The 22705-nt window shown below is 44.3% G+C and overlaps 1 protein-coding gene across 1 annotated transcript in view; it reads right to left on the minus strand.

Moving 5' to 3' along the window:
• Positions 1–21843, minus strand: part of LOC149875487 (disintegrin and metalloproteinase domain-containing protein 9-like) — a 39101-nt gene extending 17258 nt beyond the window's left edge. The window contains exons 1-7 of the mRNA XM_090055098.1: positions 21745–21843; positions 19881–19957; positions 18783–18969; positions 15204–15278; positions 10400–10471; positions 5729–5898; positions 1894–1975 (exon numbers count right to left, since the gene is read on the minus strand). Coding sequence (XP_089911224.1) covers positions 1894–1975; positions 5729–5898; positions 10400–10471; positions 15204–15278; positions 18783–18969; positions 19881–19957; positions 21745–21843 — 762 coding nt within the window. The remainder of the gene's footprint in view (positions 1–1893; positions 1976–5728; positions 5899–10399; positions 10472–15203; positions 15279–18782; positions 18970–19880; positions 19958–21744) is intronic.
• Positions 21844–22705: the final 862 nt, after the last annotated feature.

Consider the following 22705-nt stretch of genomic DNA (forward strand, 5'->3'; position numbering starts at 1 on the left):
AAGTAAAGGCTGTCAAAAACCCCAAGGCTGAATCAATTCAACCTTCGCAAATTAGATTGAACCAATAAGCAAGTGAACAGACATTCATTTTGATTCTGGAAATGCAGCCATATGTCTGCAGTGCTCAGGCCAGAAACCAGGGGAAGCTAGAGCATGTTCCCCTGCCTGGCTGGAGCAGACAGCCTGGACAAGGCTAGCCCCCTCACCCTGGGGGGTAGGGGGTGCAAGGGGGGCTGTGAGTTACTTGAATTTGGAGGGAAATTGGGACAGAAGTTCAATAAACTAATTAAACCTACATAAATTAAGTCTGATATTACATTCATTAAGGTTGATCTTAAACCAGTTTTGGCCATTTTGAAATTGGTTTATGTGCACTGAACTTCTGTTGTGTTACAGATTTGAACTTGTTTCCAATCACATACTGGTTTATGTGTAACTTGTCCTTAGCCTCGATGACCAAGGGCTTGTCCAACAGGTCTGTCAACTATGCACTGGTTCAACAAAAGATATCACAGAAATCCTTGATGTTTTAAAAGGAAACTTTGGGTTTGATGAACAACTATTTTTGAGAAAACTCTTGGCTCAAAAATTTCCAATTGTCTGTATTGAAAAACACCAGAACTTGGTATACAACCTATATTGTCTTCATGATATTACTGCCAGACATCTGCAATGGAGACTACTGGTATATGGTAGGAAAATTCAGGAGAAGGTGTACGTGTCAGGTAGACTCACTAGCATGAGTACTGCGTGGCGTGGACTCGAAACAATAGCCTTACAAATGCCAGCTGTGGACACACGAAGCATACAATCTGGGATAGGTTTTTACCCCTATGACAGAACAGGCCTTCAAATCTAGACAGACAAGGTGCTTTGGGTAGATGTGATATTTTAAGCTATCAGTTTAGTTGGTCTAATACAAGATATTGCATCCACTCAAACAACCTTGTCTGCCTGTGGCCTTAAATCAACATGGTTGCAGTCAACAACCCTTCAAATCTAGTCTCGCAACTTGGGCCAACTTATAATAAGTTTGACTGCTTTATTTAACCCAGTTAATAAGGCCAAAACTGAACATTTTTTTCCTTAGTCTCTCCTCAACTTAACTGGTCTGAGCCAACAACACTATCATCTTCCTCACAATCAGGCCAGGAATTGGAGGTATCATCAACCATTCATGGCCTTGTTCCACATGGCTGAGACGTACTCACATATTGCTACTTTCTCTACAATACCTCCAAAACTGGAACCTGATTTTTCCCTGCACAACTAAGTCTGTCATGAAGACACTCAACACTGTGAGCTGTAGTGCTTTCTACCAGCTCATCTCACTTGAGTCAGCCACACTTCTTTTTAACTTGCAAACCAGGTCCTTTATTTGAAGGCCTTCTCAGCAAAGGAAGTCAAACAGAAAAACTTAACTCTTCTCTCTCCAGGCTAGTAAACAATACTCAGCCTTTCTCCCTCCAGGCTGGGACACACGCAGTGCCTTCCTCCAGGCTACCAAGGCTCTCCACCCTCATCAAGTTCCTTCTGCCTCCCTGACCTCGTTCAGCTAGCCCCGTTCAATGTTTCCAGCTGGGCATCTGACCTGTGGCCTGATCCCCTCCAGTGCCACTTCATCAGCAAGCAGGGTTTCATTGCCATTTTCCTTCCTTTCCTCCTATGGCTTGTCACAGTGGACTAAATAAAAAGCTGAGGAACCAAAACTGTTAAGTTCCCAAGATCAGGAATAAAGTTAAAGCATCTCAACTGGCCATGCATTTGATACAACTCAAAAATTACGAAAACCCAAGTGACACACCACATGGAAACACCGGTGTAGCCTTAGTGTGGAAAAGATTTGAAACAATCTGGTATTACATGACATATTGCAAGATACCCTTTCCTTACCCTAATAATAGATGTTGAGGCATCTGTGTTGCATACAGTTCCTTGTGTTGCCAATCCTAGCGTTCCCCGATAGTGTCTGCCTCTGTCAAGAAAATGCATTACAAAATATTGACTACTACTACAATCTACAGTAGGCATAGATTTCACAGGATAAATCAGAAAAGAAAAATGCTTGTTTTACCTACAAAAAGAACTTTTTCTTGTTCTTCTTCCCTGAAAAATTGTCCTCTTATACCCAAGGTCTTCAAATCTAGAATCCCCTATTGGTTAAAGATCCCCACTTCAGGAACAATCATACTTTTTCTGTGGTGCAGTTACAGTATTGAAATCTGAAAGGCCGCAACAGTCAACAACGGACGTTTTGAATGGTAAAAATGAGGTTCAGTCAGAAAGTATTGCTTCCTAATTTTTCCCTTCAAATCAAACCAGTAGCAGCCAGCAAGAAAAAATTCTGTCCAAGAACAGGAGCCTCCACTTGAAGCGGAAAACTGCATGCAAGCCCGTTTTCATGTGTCCCGAGGGAGACATGCCCGAGATGCTGCTTCTGCATGGCAGTGCTCACCCACACAGCAATCTGCACACCTCAGACAACAGCATCATTTGATTGGACTGCGCTGCCCCATCCTCTGTCCATAACTGCATGTTTAGCAATAACAGGCAAGTTTTTTTTCTCAATAATATTTGCTGAGAAAGAAAAATAGGAGACATTACTTTCTGACTGGTCCTCATTTTTTAAAATGATTTTGAAACCATTTTAAAAGTGAGGAGTTCTTCAAATTAGGCATTTACAATATGTAAAGATAATCTGCACAGGTCAGAATGAAATTGTTCCATTTTCTCATGCAAGCTGCCCAACATTGAGGAGAACATTGAGGAGGCCCGGTCCTTACAAATAATGGAAGAAGTCATGTTAATTAAAAATTCATGAGTCTATGTATCAAGATACAACACTGAAATTCACTGGGATTAAATTCAGAAACATTTAGATATTACCCAGAACATCTTTTAAGCCCTCAATGTGGAATCACATTGAAATCTAAAAGAGTTTTACTAAAAAAGCGAGAAAACTTTCATTTTATTTGCCAGTTTATTTATTCAAGATCTAGCCTCGGCCTTCTAGTTCTTGCTGAAACCTTCCCATTATCTGAAAGCCATTTAATGCAAGGTGGACGGGTAAAGACTTCCAATACCCCTTCTGCGTGCAAGACTGATTTGTTTTTAATTTAAATGGTTATAGACAAGGAATAAAATGAACCACAAATAGGAACATAGGATGCCATACCATATGAGACCAGGCAAAGAACATGATTATAATGCCTGAAGAGCACATGCAATAAGACTCTATGTACAAGCAAGGTTATGCCTTTTAATGCTTGTTACACATGAGTGGCTCAAGTCACAAAATACAGATTCATAGGTAAAAAAAATGTGTGTTAGTGTTCAAGAAATGTATTCAAATCTCTAGGTTTTATCTAATAATCATTTATAACTAAAAGGGAAGACCTGAGAAAATCTGAAATGTTTAGTGAAACATCTGAAAGGTTTCACCTCCCAGAGCTTGCACAGAGTAGAGGAAGCAAACCTTCCCCAGGGTCTGAGCACCTGGGGATATGGCTCATGAAATACAGGCAGAGTCTTTGGTATGGGAGACTGCAGTTTGTTTTAGGAAACTGAGAGGAAGTCTCAGTGGACATTGTGACTGATGGCATGGAAGAAGTCATAAAGAGCAAATAGAAGGATTGAGAGTTTGAGGTAGCCTGTGGCATACTTAGAAGGGCTGAAACTTTAAGGTATGATAATTGCACACTGGTGAGACTCAGACTGAGATCCCCAAGTTTTAACCTTTATGTGGCTGTAAGGATAGCCACGAAGCCTCTTCTCACAATCTGGGATAAGCAGTATCTATATAATTTAGTGTCCTCCATGTACACTACCAAAGGAAGCAGAACGTGTGCAGTCAGGAGCAGAGCTGGGGGAGTCACTGGGTCTTGCAGGCAACTTCTACAACACTTGCCTTCTTCCTTGCCTACACTGGAAGTGTACACATGCAAACTGGATGTGATGGGGGAACTGCATGCTGCCCGAAGAGAGGCTTTATATGCCAATGACCGTTCAATAAGGACGTTAAGCAGGAGACATTTTGCCTCAGGATTTTCTTGGCCTGGCACTATCCCTGAAGCCCGCAGAGGATGCAAAGCCAAAGGGCAGTCTCATCAAAAAGCTCAACACAGCCCTAGGATATAGTAGGGACTCTGACTTCCAAAATGTTATTCAAATTTCTTATTTGAAAAAAGTGTCTTGGCAATTTCCTCAAGCAAAGCTCTTCAGCAGAGAAGGCGATGCAGCCTGCCTTTCATTTTAATAAGCCATATCCCTTCTGCCATTTAACCGGCAGATCTATTTCAGGCTGCAGCTGCAAGCAGGTTCAAGTATCCATTGAAATGAATCCGTAAATACAGTGCATAAGGCTACCAAATCACATTTGCAGGGGCAATGGCAATTCTTCCATTTCTGATTTTTTTTAACATTCATCTTCTGAACATGAATATGCTTTTAACAGTCTGTGGACAAAAAGAATAAGAGGATACTCAATATGGAAAGACAATATATGTTCTGGTATCATTGTAAGTACTACGTTAGCACAATGCAGGCACGTCTACGCAAGATGCTTACTGCGCATTAGCCTAAAAACACTGTGCAGGAGCGTGGCTGTTAAAAACCATGCTAACAGCCTGCTGTGCAGTGTTATTAGACTAATGTGCAGTAAGTATTGCAACATAACCATGTGCCAGTGCTACTGCACAGTAACTGTAGTTACTGCACAGTTAATTAGTACTTCATTGAACACATAACTAAACTAAATGCACAGTAATTAGGGCACATTAATGAACATGTAGACACACCCTGCATCATTAAACTACGGAAACTGTGTACAAGATACAGCTATTCAGAATATCCCAAGGGCCAACGGAAATGTTTAAAAAAAAAACCAACCTGGAAAGGTCTTAAAACCAACAAACTTCAGGGTATAACCCAAGGACATCTAAGTGGGGATTAAAAAGTAACCATTTCCTTAGGAAGAAGCCACTCATAGCTGCGCAGGTCCTGCCCTTCCTCTGAAACGTCTAGTGATCGTCACTGTTGGATTGGAGCAGGGGTATCACATTCCCTTTGCCCCAGGGGCTGCTGGAGTAGGTTGGATCCAGTGTGGAGACACGTCATCTGCCCTGTGGGGCTGCTCGCAGGGCCAGAAGTGTGGTAGTGGGTCAAGCAGCATTAATTGCTGTGGTTTGTAGAGCCATGTTAGCCGCTGCTTGTTCTGAAGTCACATTGTTGGCCCACAAGCAGCCCTGCAGGCCAGATGACACAGTGCTGCATTCTGGATCAAGCCCACGAGGCTGGAAATCTGGCAGTGGGATGAGTGGCAGCAGTGTGAATTGCTACAACTCCAGAAGCTGTGGATATTAATGCTGCCACTGTGCACCCCACCACCCAGGACCCAGACCCACAGGCCAAACGACATGGCTCTGCGAGCTGGACCCATGCTGTTGTATTCTTGACACCGCTGGATTAGAGAGACTATTTGTATAGTGTGGTGGGGCAGTTGTTATATTCCTTCAGAGAAACAAAGCCAGCTCTGTAGGCACAGAAAGTCTGAACTCTCCTCTTGTTTCAGATGCAAAAACCCCACAACATCCCAATATTGGGAACAGCAAGTTTTGTTACATAAACGAAAATGCATGTTAAATATTTCATAAAAGCTGAGGAATGTGCATTTAATACTGACACTTATACACTATCTACATAATCATATGAAAATGAAAGAGTATCTTACAGGAGTAACTGTGCATGGTCAAAGTATATGCGGGGTTTAAGGAACTGTCTAGCCCATGGAGCAAAAAAGTGGAAAGCATGGTCCAGTAAATGAGTAACTGTTATGTGGTCCACTTCTGTCCATATCTCAGTTCCAATCAGAACAATACGAACATTAAGTGATTTGTACATCTGCAATTAGAACAAGCATTGAAAACAAGGTATCATCTACTTGCAGGGTTTTACAGTAAATGATTTCCATATACTCATGTTGATGTGAGACCTTCTACTTGACCCAATATTTTTCTGCAGTTTGTTCATTTATATTATTAGTTATAAGAACAATATGGACTTCAGAATATGTATTTTAATTTCTTCACTTTTTTTTTATACCATTTCTGCTCATCTAATATCTTCCTCTACCCTGGAAGTTCATGATTACATTCCCTCATACATTAACACATTGACATCACATGCATGCGGTACTTGAGAGGGGAGGAAGTTTGGGGGGCAAGAGTAGGGAGCTGAGGTGTGCATACAAAATGGGGAAGGGGTTTGCCATCAGCAACCAAGAAATAAACATGCTGTAAGCAATTAAGTAGCTCCCAAATCAGGCACTTGAAAGGGCATAAGAACAAAAGACGTGCCATACTGGGTCAGACCAGTGGTCCATCTAGCCCAGACCCTGCTCCAGCAGCGGAAGAAATTGTCACTACAGAGGTAGCAAATTAAACCAGATATATCAAGTGCAGTGGTTCTCAACCTGGATTGATTGGAGGAACCCCTCAGAAAACATCAGCTCTTCATTTTCACTCCTTTTTAACTACTGAAAAACAACAGAGCAGTTTTCTGTTGCAAAGGACTCAAAAAGACTGCAACTCTGGATTTCTGTTGGAAATCTCTGGGGGTATCTTGTGAATCATATTTGCCCGCTTAACGGTGCTGATAGGTGTGGTACCCCAGGGCTCCCACAAAAGGATCTAGCGTCCTGGGGGGGAGATTTTGAGGGGCTCAGTGTGAGCACCCTTTGCTATAGATAGGTTCGTAAGTGGGATACCTAGGAGAGCAGGGAGAGTCCTAGGAGAGGAGGGTGAGTTCCCAGGGTTGATATTAGTCTTGTAACAGTTTTGTTGCTAATGTGGCACACTGCACCTGAAGGTCACTGAAGAGGCATGGAGGGAGCTGAAGGAGGAAAGCAAGAGTCCCAGGGAGGACAAGGTAATGGCAATGGCACAAGAAAAACTGAAGTGAAGCAGTCTGCTGTGCTGGTTGGGACATGGCACTCCTACCTCTCCCCTGTTGGCTTAGAAGATGGCATTTAAAGGTTTGCTTTTGGGGAATTGGCTTATAGGTATCTGTGTATGCATGAAAATGGTTCAGAAAGGGTAGGAGGGGTTACCCGGTCTCTAGGAGTCTGGGTCACACAGGCACAGCCGTGGGAGCAGACAGGCTGTCTAGCACACCAAGGCCAACAAGGAGCCAGGGTCTCAACGCTCCTTGGGAACCCATGCCAGGCTTGGCTTTAGGGGTCCTTCAGGACAGAGACCAAACAAAACTTTCTGGGGAGTGCCAAGGAAGAGGATACGCTCATCAGTAGTAACTTCCAGACTGGATGGGATCCTGAAGTTTGCTTGCAGGTCTCAAGTAATGAGAGACAATGGAGCCAGACAACCATCTGCCCCAACCTACTGTAGAGGTTGAAATGTAAGCCATTGGGAAAAGGTTAAACAACTGAGCGTGGTTAGGCTGCAGAAAAGGAGATTCAGGGGATGTATTATTGAAATGTATGGGACGAGTCATTGGACTGAACTTTTAAAATGACCAGTTGTTTGAAGGACAAAGTGGGTACCAGAGCAGAAGGGAGGCATTGAGCACAGTGCCTCGGTTTACAAGAAGTGATGGCTCCCAACAGCAGGGCCTTGAACATGTGTCAGACAGGACGGGACACTGGCAGGAACCTGTTACGTTCCCCCAGATCAAAGGAGAGAACTGAACAAGTTGTTCCCGAAGTGCCTATCTGCAAAGTGAAGAAAGGGAATAAATATTCATTACCCTCAGGATAAACAGAGACATGTAGGAAAACTAGTTCTGAAAATTTGAGATCATTTTCTAAAATAAAAGACATCTCATCCATTACAGGGTAACATGGTTTTAGACCACATTGTGATGATGGCTGGAAAAAGGTTGTTGGAAACATGCTGGCTACACACCATGACCTGAACACCATCATTTTGGAGAAATGGAAAACGTGTCCAAACAATTCCCAATGCCGAAAGAAGCAAATTTATGTTAGGAAGATGTGGGAAAATGTTGGGAGTTTTTCAAAAAGGGTTACTATAAAGTCTGGAAATCTCATTTCTCCATTACTTTCCTTAAAAGTCCAGCTTGGTTAAGAGGAGAAACGGATAATACAGGTGGCAGGGCAAAGGACCAATAAGGAGATTTTAATGCCCAAAGGGAAAGGAAAGAGAGGAATGATGTCATCCTGTGATATGATTGTGAACAATTTTACACAAATAGTAACCATAAATATTTCTGTTTTGTCTATGGACCAAAGCAACTGGATGTGTTCATACCACACAAGTATTCTAGTATAATAAAAGGCTTAGTACTTCCGCCTGTCTGTCCCTAACGCTGGAGGTCAGCTACGCATGCACCCCGGAGAGGGTGGGTGGCAATTAGCTGCATGGGCCCTGCCCCCTCAGGCAGGAAGCTGGAAGCGGAGGGAGCCCTTGGGCTTTAAAACTGTACTGACTTGCCCTGGCTCCTGCCCAAGCTGATAGGAGTCATGGGCAGTAGGACCAGGAGGAGCCTCAGCAGGACTGAGTAGCCCAGCCCATCCCACCCTTGGCAACTGCACTCTCTGCCTGCGGCACCCACCTGGTCGGGGGGGTGGGGCGGGGTGTAGGGTAGGGTGTGTGTGTGTGTGTGTGTGTGTTTTTTGTGCAGCCGTGGCAGAGTTGGTGGGTGGGTGGGTGTGCAGCCAGAAACAGCATGGGTGGGTGGGTGCGGTTGTGGAGCCAGGAGCACAGTGTGTGGGTGTGCAACCCAGGGCACAGTGGGTGAGCGGGTGTGGGTGTGTGCAGCCAGGAGCAGAGTGGGTGGGTGGGTATGCGGCTAGGGGCATAGTGGGTAAGTGGGTGTGCAGCCAAGGGAAAGTTGGGTTTGTAGCCAGGGACAGAGTGGGTGGGTAGGTATGGGTGTGCAGCTAGGGGCAACATGGGTGGGTGTAGGTATGCAGGCAGGGGCAGAGTTGGTGAGTGAGTTTGGTTGTGGACCCAGGGCAGAGTGCGTGGGTTGGCATGCGTGTGCAGCCAGGGGCTAGGTGGGTGAGTGTGGGTGTGCAGCCAGGGGCAGAGTGCATGGGGTTGTGTGTGTGCTCATAGGAGGAGTCCCACACGCACTTCCCACCATATGCATGCACCCACATTCCCCTCGTACTACCATACATGCTAACCCCCACTTCCACATCCCGTCACACAGCCCAGGCACACTTCCCCCACAGACCACATACCCACCCACACCCCACATATCCACACCCACATGTTCCCTCACCCCACATACCCACTCCCCACACACAATATACAAGCGTAAAACTGCATTTTAAGCCATTGTGTAATCCTCTGTGTGCACTACACAAACGCATGTAAATTGGGACAAAAAATGTTGGAAATCAAATTAATGAATGCTGTAGATGTTTCCTTTTTAGAATATAATTTGGTATTTTGCTGTTTCCAAGACAGCACAACCCCTTGCTGAAAGGAGTTCTTCGGGGGCAAAGGGACAGACTTCTGGTGTCAAAGGTCAGGGGCCGGGACTTCCGGTCACAAGATAGTGACCAGAGCGTGGGGCACCTGCCAAGGGGTGGAGCTACCCACGCAGCTTTTGACAGCTTTCCAAAACTCGGTAAGTCATCCTCCACCCAAAATAATTACGCCTGGTTTACATGATCGGCCCCAAAGGGTGTGTGGTGGGGGTATGTCAGCTCTCCCAGACATGTTCCATCATTCACGATGGGAGATTGGCTAGTAAAGTATAAAACAGCTCTTATTGGAGAAAGCCCTTTTGAAATGAGCAGGTATGGATACCTTGAACCCTGCAGTATTAGAGCTGACTACAAAGATCTACATCCTGTTGCTGCTGTTAATTTGTAATATTTTAAATGCAACTAAAATAAGATGGAAGGAAAGCTTGTATTAGTTCATTTTCAAGAAGGGCAATCAGAAAAAGGAGGAAAATTATAGGTCTTTTAATATACCAGCATTCTCAGGCAAAATAATGGAAAAAAAGGGGACTAAAGGATTTTTAGTTTTTGCTAAGTTTTTTGGTTTTTTTTTAAATACAGGGGAGACAGGTAAAACAAGAATTAATATTTTGCAGGTTAAAAGTAGGCTTTAAAACAACCCCAAAAAACAAGGCGGATTAACCAGTAAACCTAATTACAAAGAGAAGTGGTAGGGTCTCTATCCCTTTCTGTTTTCATATCAAGACTGGGTGCCCATCTCAACATTACCCTTCAGTCAATTATTCCCCAATAACTGTGACCAGTCATAGACATACCAGATTAGACAGACCACTGGATTAGCACAGAATAGCAACTCTTCTGGTGCTGATATTTGTCAAACTAGTAATTCAGTTGAAAAGAATAGTAGAACATTTTTCACTTACAACATATATTTAGGAAATAACTTACAGTGTTCAGTATGCTGGTCAAAAGGAGCATTGAGTTCAGCACCTTGGTTTCATTTTCCTCAAACCTTTTATACTGCAAGAAGAAGAAGAAGAAAAAACCCACAAAAATACCTCTGGAAACACAGCACCGACCAAAGAACCAATTTTCTTCTTAGTACTACTTCTTTTAGTAGTGTTAGTATGCATCTATTATGTATCTCTATTATGCAGGAAAAAACTCTTCAGAACCTGCCTCTGTGGTTTCCCACTCAAAATCCAGTTTTTCACATCACAAAACATGCAGAGCCCAGGCCCACACTAGCCCTCATCTGGATACATGGGTCACAGCCACATAGGGAAGGAGGGCTTGTGTCTGTGTAGTGGTGGCTCCTAGGGGACACAACGCCTCTGTCCGGAGAGAAAACATACATAGCACTTCCAGAAATACTGAAAAAAAGATGTGCTTGAAAGGAGATGGCAATTACTTTTCTTCCAAAGGTATCACCTGCCTTCCCCTACTGATGCTCAAGAAGGCTAATGCCCGGCAACTCTCCCTGGTTGATCTGGGCATGCAGAGACTATGCTGACCAATTTAGTGCCCCCTGCCTTCATACTCTCATAAACTGTCTGCATATGGAGGTGATATCTGCACAGTTATGCTGAGAAATGGCAGAAGGGGGAGTGTCATCTGCTACTTCCTCCTCTGACACACCTCCTTTCAGTGGCCATTGGTCAGCCCTACATGGGGCCTTCTGTGGGGAAGAACTAGCTGAACCTGACTCTTGAAGAAAGAAAGACTAAGCACTGGTGATTCCATACCTAAATGGCAGCTTTTAGAGGCCGTTCAGGAGAGAGAGGCAGTGGTCATTGGGGACCTAAATTACCCGGACATCTGCTGGGAGAAGCAGACGGCCAAAACAAACCACTCACATAGGTTCTTAAACTGCATGCAGGACCTCCACCTAACCCTGGAGGTGTCCAGTTCCACCAGGGATAACACCTTGCTAGACTTGGTCTTAGCAACAGGGGGTGATCTTGTGAGTAACCTGAGAGTGCATAATAGCCTGGGAGATAGCGACCATCATCTGGTTGAATTTATAATACAACGAAGGGTGGGCAAAATAACCAGCTAGGCTAAAGTGTTAGACTTCAGAAGGGACAATTAGGGCGCAGGCTAGTTAGTGAGGTGGCTGAACTCAAGAGCATTGAGTGTATGGGTGTCCAGGAGAGTTGGCAGTTTCACAAGGGAGTGATCCTTGGGGCACAAAAGGAGACTATTCCATCATGCTAGAAAGGGGAAAGGAGACTAAAAAACCCCCCTTGGTTGAACAGGGAACCCCAGAAAAGACTTGGAGCAAAGAAAGAGATGTATAGGCAGAGGAAGCAGGGGGCAGCCACCAAGGAGGAATATACCTCTTGGGCTCACTATTGCAGGGAATCAGGCAGGCCAAGGCAGGACTGGAGCTTAGGAGGGCTACAACAATAAAGGACAACAAAAAGTCCTTCTACAGATACACAGCGAGCAAAAGGAAGGCGCAGAGTAACATAGGGCCCCCACACGACAAATCAGGACAGTTGGTGGCTGACACAGGGAACAAGCGGAGCTCTTCAGTGAGTTTTTTGCTTCAGTATTCCTAAGTACTGACCAAGACAATTTGCCCAACCTGAACATACACAGATGTCCAGAAGGCACCGGACTGCCAATGGTTAGTGCTGACTTAGTTAAGGAGCACTTGGAGGGGCTGGATGGGTACAAGTCTGTCGGCCCGGATGACCTCCATCCACGGGTGCTGAAGGAACTGGCCAGTGTCATAGCTGAGCTGCTTGCACGGTTCTTTGAACACTCGTAGTGCTCTGGCCAGGTCCTTGAGGACTGGAAAAGGGCCAATGTGGTACCCATTTTTAGGAAGGGGACAAGGGATGAGTCGCGTAACGTTAGGCCAGTCAGTCTTTCCTCTATGCTTGGAAAAACACTGGAAAAAATCATTAAAGAGTGCATTTGTGAAGGCCCAGCAGGGAAAATGATGCTGAAGGGAAACCAGCATGAGTTCATCACAGGTAGATCCTGCCTGACAAACCTTATAGCCTTTTACAACCAGGTAACACACTGCCTTGACACAGGAGCTGAGGCAGATGGTCTTTAAGAAGGCCTTTGATATAGTTTTGCATCCTGTTCTCATAAGGAAGCTAGCAGGCTGTGGAGTAGACACTTACTCAGTCAGGTGAGTGGCCAACTGGCTTAGGGACTGCACCCAGAGAGTGGTGGTAGACAGATCATATTCGACCTGGAAGGAGGTGGGCAGTGGTGGCCTGCAGGGGTAGGTCCTTGGACCAGTGTTATTTAATATCTTCATCAGCAATTTGGACAAGGGTGTGGAGAACAACCTGTCCAAGTTCGCATATGACACCAAGTTATAGGGCAAAGTTAACAGACCAGAGGGTAGGGAGCAGATACAGGCCGATCTGGACAGGTTGGATCAATGGGCAGAACAAAACAGGATGCAGTTCAACAAAGATAAATGCAAGGTACTCCACCTAGGGAGGAGGAATTCCATGCACACCTGTAGGTTGGGGGATGACCTCCTCAGCAGCTCAGCGGCTGAGAGGGATCTTAGTTGACTCCAAGATGAACATGAGCCAGCAGTGTAACAAGGTTAACGACAAAGCCAATCGCACCTTGTTGTGCATTAGCAGATGCATGACCAACAGACTGAGGGAGATGATACTCCCCATCTATGCGGCACTGGTCAGGCCACAGTTGGAGTACCGTGTCCAGTTCTGGGCGCAGCACTTCAAGAGGGACACGGAGAATCTGGAGAGGGTGCAGAGGAGGCCACTCGCATGATTGGGGCCTCTGTACAAAACCCTACGAGGGGAGGTTGAGAGATCTGGATCTCTTTATCCTTCACAACAGACGTCTGAGGGGAGACCTTGTAGCAGCTTCTAAGTTTATCACGGGAGGACAACAGAGAGTTGGAGATCCGCTATTTACCAGGGCACCCCTAGGAGTAACTAGGAATAATGGGTACAAACTAGTGGAGAGTAGATTCAGGTTAGACATTAGAAAGAAATTTTTCACAGTAAGGGTAGCTAGAACCTGGAACGGGCTGCCAAGAGAGGTGGTGCTATCACCTAACTTGGTCTTCAAGAGGAGGCTAGGTAGGCAACTGGCTGGGGTCGTCTGACCTCGGTCCTCTTTCCTGCTGGGGGCAGGAGGTCAGACACGATGATCCTTCAGGGTCCCTTCCGACTCTACAATCTATGAATCCATGAAATTTATAGTCCACTGCAATACCATCATCCAGACTGGTCTACTTCACTGCATTTTATATATGAACATTGGAATATTTTACTTGGAGGTTGAAGTACTTTACTAAATCCAGAATGAAACGTTGAAGATCCTGTTTTGTTGTTTCCATCAGTGCATCCCCCTCACTGCTCCAGCAACGCTTATAATAGTATTTTTAAATCCCTCAGCTTAACTCAGAAATGATGACTAATGATTTCTAAGACAGGAACGCAAGTATTAAAAGCGACTGGCTCCGGACTTCTGAACAAGTTTTAACAACCCATGCTTACAACCTGTTTTTTCCTAGATATTTTTTTAAATCCCTGCTCATTCTTCATAAGAACCTGGACTCATCAAGCCTTAAGTAGGACCTTTTTCATACAAGCTGAACAGGTACAACTAAAAAGTCAAAGCAATTTTGAAACAGCTTGATACAATGGCTCAGTCACTGTCTGTCTCTTGAACACGAGGGCCAAGAAGGAAGCCCCTTCAGTGGACAAGCCACATTTTATGGGATGTCAACCATTTACATTTGGAGCATCTCCTGGCATTTTCCTACCTCAGGAGAGCATTTTGCTGGCCTGCTGGACACAGGACATGGAGCTCAAAACCAGGTAAAAGCCATGTCAATAGTTCATAAATGAACCAGAGGAAGCAGAAACTGGAAAACAAACATGTAAGCCTTTTACCCTCTCCACTCATGAAAGAATAGCCAGTAATGCAGATACATAGGATGCTGAGCCCACGGTTCAGTCCCATGGCACTATATTAATCTCACCACCTTAACTCAATTAAGAATTCTGAACTTTTGGAAGAAATATAGATCTTCTATGTCTACCAGACACCTTAAGAAGTTCATTTTAGAAGTCCTTCCTTTTCCAAAAAAACCCATCTTGTTTGAAGATGATTAAATACCACCTATATTCTCCTCCAGACACACAGCCTAGGAAATATACTGAAAATCAGTAACCCCATGCTTCCCTATATTTAAAACAAGACTAATATAAGAATTAAAGATGCCAGCATACAGATAGATGCCCTCTGGGTGTATTTCTGTTACTTGCCCAAAGAATAAGGGCCAAAATCAAACAGAATTTCCACTTTTTTAAGTTATTGTCCATTGCTTCATTTTATCTCTGTTTTATCAGGATATACTATGTTCTGTTTTAATGTTGTGCAAACTGGTAGAATGGATAGTCTTAGCATATACTTTTAGCAAAAATTATAAACTATATAAATTATATACAAGTATTATTGTTCATTTGATGGTATTATTTTACTGAAGGCTACATGTAAACTAGTATTACTGAAACAGAAACATTTCTGTAAGGTGAGCTCTTAGGAAAGGAAGAAAACTGACTTCCCTAATTTCTCAAATAAATGACTGAGGAGGATAATTTGCACTTTAATCTATAACGGATTTCAGTGTTTAGTCCATTTGTACAAGTGTTTTAAACAGAGCATCACTAAAATATGTTAACTATATCAGAATATAGTCAGAACAAAAGCACTGTAACTAAAATGTGATGAGACTTACCACCTGTCTGTCTGAAGTAAGGAAGAACTCTAAGTATCTGGTGTGTCCATACAAGGTGTGGTAACGAGGATCATACTGTAAATTAAGGAGTACACCAGCATCATGTACAGCCAATCCAGGAAATGACATGTCATGCCAAAACAACAGCACAATAGTACAGTCCTATGCTGCCATCGTATGTATTCCTGTGTGTCTAGTCCTACATAGGTATTCCATGTTCACCAATCTAGAGAATCATGTAACATTAAAGGAGAGAATCAATTGCTAACTTTAACACAGACTATACCATAAGTAACTGAAAGGGCATTATTCACACCCAGAGTTCTCCTTTACCTGACTCTAGCACGTTTCCCTTCAAATGACTTGTTTTAGTCCTTTTACACAGAAGAGGGAAATCCTGACTCTAACTGCACAGAGCATAAATAGCAGAGAGTTGAAAAGGCATCATATTGTTTTCAGGGAATGCATTCCTCCATTCCTCCTCAAGAGCTCCCTCGGCATCACACTCCCATCCCACATTATTTCAAGGACCCCTGATTCCCCCCACTGTCACTGCTCTATCAGGGCTCTGTGTGCTGCCCCTTCTTTTCCTCCCGTTCAAGATTCCCTACATTATCCATACAATGGCACTGGCACAATGAATCCTCCACCCCTAACTGCTGTGCCAGCTCCCCGCCTTCTGTGTGCATCTACACCAGGGATTCACAATCCCCTGCTACCTGGCCCCATTTCATGTGCTCCTCCCTTCCCTGCCTATGCTGAAACTTTGTGCATGCCCCTGTAGCTACCTTTTTCTTTGGGGAGGGGAGGCAGGGCAGGGAGAGAGAGAAATACTGAATAAGTCATTGAGGGGGGCCTATATGTTAAACTCAATTGGGAGGAGGAGACAGGGGTGCTGTTTTCCTGGAAAACATTAACGCTGCAAGAATCCCACTGGAACATATAAAGGATTAGTATGCCAGACTTGGGAAAAAGATTCAAGATGTAGACACTCCATTCACTTACCATTCACAGAAGACAAATGACAGAGGCATCCTATTATAACAAAGACCAGTATCTGCTTTGAGACTAACTGCTCCTGAAGTCAGGCAGAAGGTAGGGCAGGATGGTACTTTGGAGTCTCACTGGCTCAGAGAAGCATGAGCTTTCATAAGCAACACCTACTTCCCCAGATGCTATCAATAAGACAGAAAGAACAGATTACATGTAGAAGACAAAGGGGCAGGGGGCAGGAATGCCACGAAGAAAGGGAATGTGTGAACTGCTGACAGTAAAAAGGGAACTGTTCTGCATTAGATCTCAGACCATGAGAACTCATGGCACCCACTGAACTTGACAGGAGACAGGTTTAACACTGAGAGAAAGTACTTTTTTATGCAGTGGGTAGGTAGTTAACTTGTGAAACTCATTGCCACAGGAGGTTGTAGAGAGAGATAGCATAATCAGGTTCAAAAAGGGACTAGACAAATTAATAGATGATAGACTGCTAAAGCAATAAGACTGAAGTGTCCTTGTAGTCATGATGGTCTAGGACATGTACAAGAAGTGATACTATTTTTGTGCTATCTTTAATTAGTAAATATTAAACAAAACAGTCAGGGATATATCCTCTGGCATCTCTAAACTGGTGATGGTAGATGTCAGGGATGGGATGATATCATCTGATACCTCAAAGAAAAAGCCCAGAGAAGAGAATTTGAGGTCCTAGTCTACAACTCTGTCATACTCTTCAGCTTTTCAAGGGTCTAGGCATCCCCATCTCCAGCAAAATGACATCACTTTCTGAGTGTGTCAAACTTCATCCTAGTTGCACATGGATAGAAGGGGACAATTCCAAGGTTCAATGCTGGTCTGCAGTAATTTGAGGTCAGACAAGCAAAAAAGAGACCTAACTGAACCTGCCTGCTCCTAGCCCGCTCACTTCTCCTTCAAAGAATACTGATCAGGACTTGTCAGGAAGAGAAGAGAGAAAGGTAGAAAAGACCACATGAAGGATTATCAAGTCTTCTTCAGATGTAACAGGCAGAGAAAGAAGAGCTGCTTATCATAAGTGGAGGTACATTACTAGACCCCTGTTACAGACTTTGTTTGCATAGGCAGCAACTGGGTGTCAAAGCTTCTCAGCAGTGAAGTATTTCTGAGTGTACTGGGCACACCTTAACTAACAGACTCTTCCAGAATGATAAATGTCCTATGAATGTGGGGGGAAGAGAGTGAGAAAGAAATTTGGGCATGATAATGGAAGTTGGTTCTTTATCTGACCCCAAATGAAAGGGAAGCAAGGGCTAGACGTGCTTTAGAAACATATCAAGAAGAACAACAACCCAAAACAGCACACAAAAAGAAAGTGGCGGTATTCTGTTTCCAGCAGAAGCAGATCAGAGAGAGTTTAGGCATGTGTAACAGGGTGCTGTCCTAAGGCCAGTCCAAATGTTGGCTCACCCACCTGTCTAGGGAAGTCTGCCTACCTGAGTTGCCTGCCATGCCTTTGTTGTGACTGAAGTTGTCCCTAGGCGAGAGGCTGCCCATTTAATTGCCCTGATGTTAAGGGTGAAATACACAGCTTCAAACCTTCCCTTATGTCCCATGCCTCGCAGATGGCATCCAAAATTACTTCCAACTCCCCTGGCCCCATTGTTGGGCCACACTCAACCTCTGGCCCAAATGAGGCCTCAGGTACCTAGGCCACATTCCCCCTTCACTGGGACATCTACCCAGGCCCCTCACTTGAACTTCTACCTTGCCCCCTCCCTGGGCTGTTGGGCCTTATGCCCCTTGGGCCTCAGACCTCACTCAATGTACTTGGGCCCGGTCTCAGGCCCCCTTCTATCAGCCTGGACCCTGGCTCAGGGCCTGCTCAGTGGGCCTGGGACCTGTGCTTTTCTGTTGGGGTGTGCTCCCCTAGCCTTTCCTCTCCACAGGGTCATCCGTAAGGCAGTAGGGGCTGAGGCTTTCCAGTGCCCCATGCTCGCCTTGCACTGGGGAGGTACTGGTGTGGCATTTCCTGGGGACTGTCCCACCACAGGCAGCCTCACACCATCCTCCCCAGCAGGGTGTAGTTTCAGGTCATGCACCAGGGCCAGAAATCTTCTCCATCCCCATAGTTCCTACCCTTGACCTCCACGCTGTTCTGGGAGCAGCAGATCTCCTGCTGGGCAATGTTGCTTCTTCAGCTCCCTTCAGCAACTGCCGACTCTGTTCTTAGGGCCTATCCTTATACCCAGGCTCCTCCTGATTACCATATGACTGCCTGATTGGGTCTGCAGACTGGCTGCAGCCTGCTCAAACCCTTCAAGTGGGAGGCACAACCTGTGCTCTGCCACAGCATGGATGTGCAAAAGAAAATCCATGATACAGACAAAGGGGTGTCCGAATAGAGAAAAATGTCCTTAGCTTCCAGACCCTGTGGATGAACCATGGGGTGGCAGGGGAAATAGCATTATCTCTTTCCCCAGAATACAAAACAAATGCCCAGCACTAGTGAGGACACTTTCAGCACTAAACATGGCCTTTCCATACACAAATTCCATACTAAACACATGTATGAATTCAAGTAACTCTTATTAATATAGTATATACCTTACGGCTCTCATTTGTAGGAAGTTCTCTCTCTTCAGCTGGTTGATTTTCTATGAAATCACCAGTTACTCCACAGTGATCAGGTGAGTCACCATCAGCTGCTACTTGAAAAATGAGGTGTTGAAAGGTTGAAGAGTTCTCAATAGGTTCAATATCATAGTTTATATCTTCAACTTTCAAGAGTCCACTACAAATGGTCAAATAGAAGGGAAAATGTAATGTTCACATAAATTAAACTGCATCTTTTTTTTAAGAGGAGGATAAGAGTGACTGAAAAAAAGCAGTTAAAGTTCCTACAATGTTACCAATCTTTTCATTGCACTAGCACACTAAAATTGTGTGTATCCACAATCCCATTAGGACAACTCTGTGGCCTCTCTCAACTTTTCAGAGATTATAGACAGAAAGTAGAAGGAGGAAGAAAAAAAAAGACAGAAGTGTGGTCAATGACAATTTTAAGCAGTGTTATGAACTTTGGTGGTGTTCTGAATAAATTTGACATCAGGAAAACTCTGCAGTCAAAATGGTACTTCTTGTTGCCAATGTGGACACCAAGAAAAACAGTCATTTGTACTTATGCAGTAGTTAAAATTAACGTGTTTTTGGACATAGTATCTTGACTCAGGACATTGTGATTTCTACTAAATCACTGTGACACTGTTCTTGCTCCAACCCTTATAAGCCTCTGCCACTGCTTCAAGTAACTGCAGTTATATTCTTTCCTCTTGTCCATCAAGATTTGCCTTTCCCCTAGCACAATACAAAAAGTAACAGAAACAGCATTTGACCATATAAATGCTTAATGTTGACCAAGGCTGTAATCTAATCTACTGGGAGACATGTATCAGTCCCTCACATGTGTATCACAGCCCTAAGATCTATAAAATTATAATATCATGGCTTATTTTGTGCATCGAATTACATTCATACATTTGTAACATATCACTGAGATACAGCACAGAAGGACACCTAATAAAATTAACTGGCATAAAATCTCCGTGAAGCAAGAAAAAAGAGCTACTCACCATTTATTCTATTATGTCAGAGCTAAGTGGTTCAAATTGCTTACTATCCATTGCACAAAGCAGTCTGCCTTACCTGAGTCCAGAGCAGGTGCTAAGAGAAACAACAGATCCTGGGACATCTTCCACAAACCCTTCATAGTAACAATCAGTCTGCAAGAGCCAGAAATTATTTTTCTTTTTTGTAATTACGTCTCACACAGTGAACTCTTACATAACATATGAAGAAAAAGCTCTACCACATGAGCCTTCTATTCACCCCAACGCAAAGCCAAAAATTGCCTGGAATAGAGAAACAGTGATCCATAGCTTTCAGAGTTTCCTTGTACTCATTTGATAACATGAGGGACTCTTACGAACTACGCTCTTGTTTGAAGATAAAAGGAAAAAACAATAATGCGGGAAGAGACTAGGGGTGATTTTCTGTATGGAAGGTTGATATTCTGTATGGAAGGATGATAGCAAAGAGAAGATTGGCAGTTTTATACAAATTTAGAAAAACGTGAAAGCAAAACTGATGCAAAGGGAAAAGAGGATAGGCAAGAACTACAGGAAGAGAGAAGTGGGTCCAATATTAATAGTCTTAGTCGGGGAACTGATCAGGTTAGATTGCCTATGCATTTTCCTTTCCTTTTTTTTTTTTTTGGGATCACTTACAGAAATCTAAGTCTTCTGGGTTAAAATTACCCAGGCTTCATTTCTACCTAAGCATGTATATTATATGCACGTACACTATAATTTAATTCTGGACTGACTTGGGGAGGGAATCCCATGCACAACTGGATCAATTTTATAGGATTCCAGTATAAACTTTTGCAATGCAACTTTATGTATTGATAAATAAACTGTTACATCTGCCCGATCATCTGTACAAATACACCAGAACCACTACGTTAACCCGGTATTATTCAGTGTCAGTTAGGGCAGTTCATCCAGTGTTCATCACTGCAGGCTTGTGAAGACATAACAATTGCGTTCTAACATCTGATGCCCACTCCTGAACAACTGCTGCCTTTACCCTTTTCAAAACAGCTAAAAAGTACCTTTGTACCTACCCATAATCTTAGTCTTTTTTTGTAACCTCCCTCCCCCCGCCCCCAATGAAAACAAACAGCTTCAATGGCTGGCTAGGACGTTGGGGTGGGGGTTTGGAGTGGGGGTAGGGGAAGGTGGTTTGTCCTACACCCTATATCACTTGCTGCTGAGTATTTTCCCCCTGGGATCTAAGCTGCTCCGTTCTGAGACATCCAGCTCTCCCCGTGTACTGCTTATGGAGCCTAGGGACCCAGGTCTCCTTCCACCCGCTGGGCACTGACATGGATTAGGCCACCTAGCCTCAACTTATTCCATGCTGCAAAAGTCCCAGGAAAAACCACTAAAGTAAGAGGTGAACATCCTTTCTGTTTTTCCTGATTAGCCTTAAGGCAAAGACAACAGTGTGTGATGCCTAGCAGGGGAGAGAAAAATCTGACCCTAGGTGCCTAGATCCTTGTTCTGGACTCCACTCCACGGGCCAGGCAGGCTCTGCAACTCAACAAAGCAGCATCTAAGGACTCGTTCTGAAAAAGGATTAACTGTTTTTGCCAATATAATGGGGGAAACCTGTGATGGAAATGAAACATGAACGAGTCTCTCAAACCCCTGGTTAGCACCCTTAAAACTGGGCCACCTTTGTTCTTCCTCCATTTATAATCTGACTGTTTCTTTAATTAAGATTCAGTATTTTACACCTCAGGGTTGCCCCCCCAAGAATTACTTACTATACCTAAGGGCTAGACTGTGCAGCCTTCAGCCCTTGGACTTGGTTTGCTCAAAACTGTACCACAAAAAAATGCAAAAATTTGCAACAAACATCCAACATTTTCACATTCCTTTCGGAAAACTGATGGCTTAATTCTGTTCAGTATCATGCCCTACAAGGTACACATCCAAAAACTTACTTGAATATATGGATAATCAGTTATCAGGTCTCCCTTCTCGTCATAAGTAAAAACAGGTAAATCCTCAACTATGAACTCTCTAAAAACAAAGATAAGCATTTGATGGATTAGAAATGCAAAGGCATATTATTAAAGACAGGACACTTACTTTAATTCTTAATACATGTGCATAAGGGAAAACAGAAAGGAAACTTAAACAAACTGGCAGCATCCGTGATGAAACAGTGGCATTTCCTGAACAAGTCTGGAGAACCCGCCGCATGCTGAAAACAAGGTGCAGCTCATGGGGATCGCTGTAGGGATTATCACTAGATCCTTGTGCCGTGAAGGCTCTGGTGAGGGAGGGCAAGGGGCCCAGGAGGCAGAATGGCAGAGATTTCCAGCAGGCCCACAGCTTTCACAACACCTCTCATCTGCAGAAGAAGAATGCAGTTGCTGCTGGCCCTGCGACTAGCGCTGCCCTTCATGAGGCCCCCGCTGAGTCTCCCACCAACCCTCAGTCCTGAGGACCCTCACCATCACCGCCTCAGCCTCCATGGCTGCAGGACAGGTCTCCTCAGGTACATTTGGACAGGGGTGCATTCTGTACTGTTCCTGCAGAAAACTTACATGAGCCCACAACTGAAGCCAGATGGCAGCTGGAGCTGGGGGACAGGGTCAACTTCAGCCACCTTACAGAGACAGGATGGGGCAACCCTGTTCTCCCCAGGTCTGCAGATAGAAATCCTGCAAACGGCTGAGGCGGTGCTGGCTGCTTGTTCCATCTCTGGGTCCAAACACAGGGGCTATCCTGAACCCGGTTAAGGTCGGCACCCCCACTCACAGTGCTGACTTGACATGACTCAATCAGCAAGAAGCCAACCACCGCAGCACCCCGAGTCCTCACAAGTGCCTGGTCCTCAGTAGGCATGTTTATATGTTCATGCACACATCTTAGATACTGTGTGTTTATTGTAGTACT

The sequence above is a fragment of the Crocodylus siamensis genome, chromosome 1 (genome assembly GCF_052110815.1).
Source record: "Crocodylus siamensis isolate JL-2025a chromosome 1, ASM5211081v1, whole genome shotgun sequence".
NCBI lineage: Eukaryota > Metazoa > Chordata > Crocodylia > Crocodylidae > Crocodylus > Crocodylus siamensis.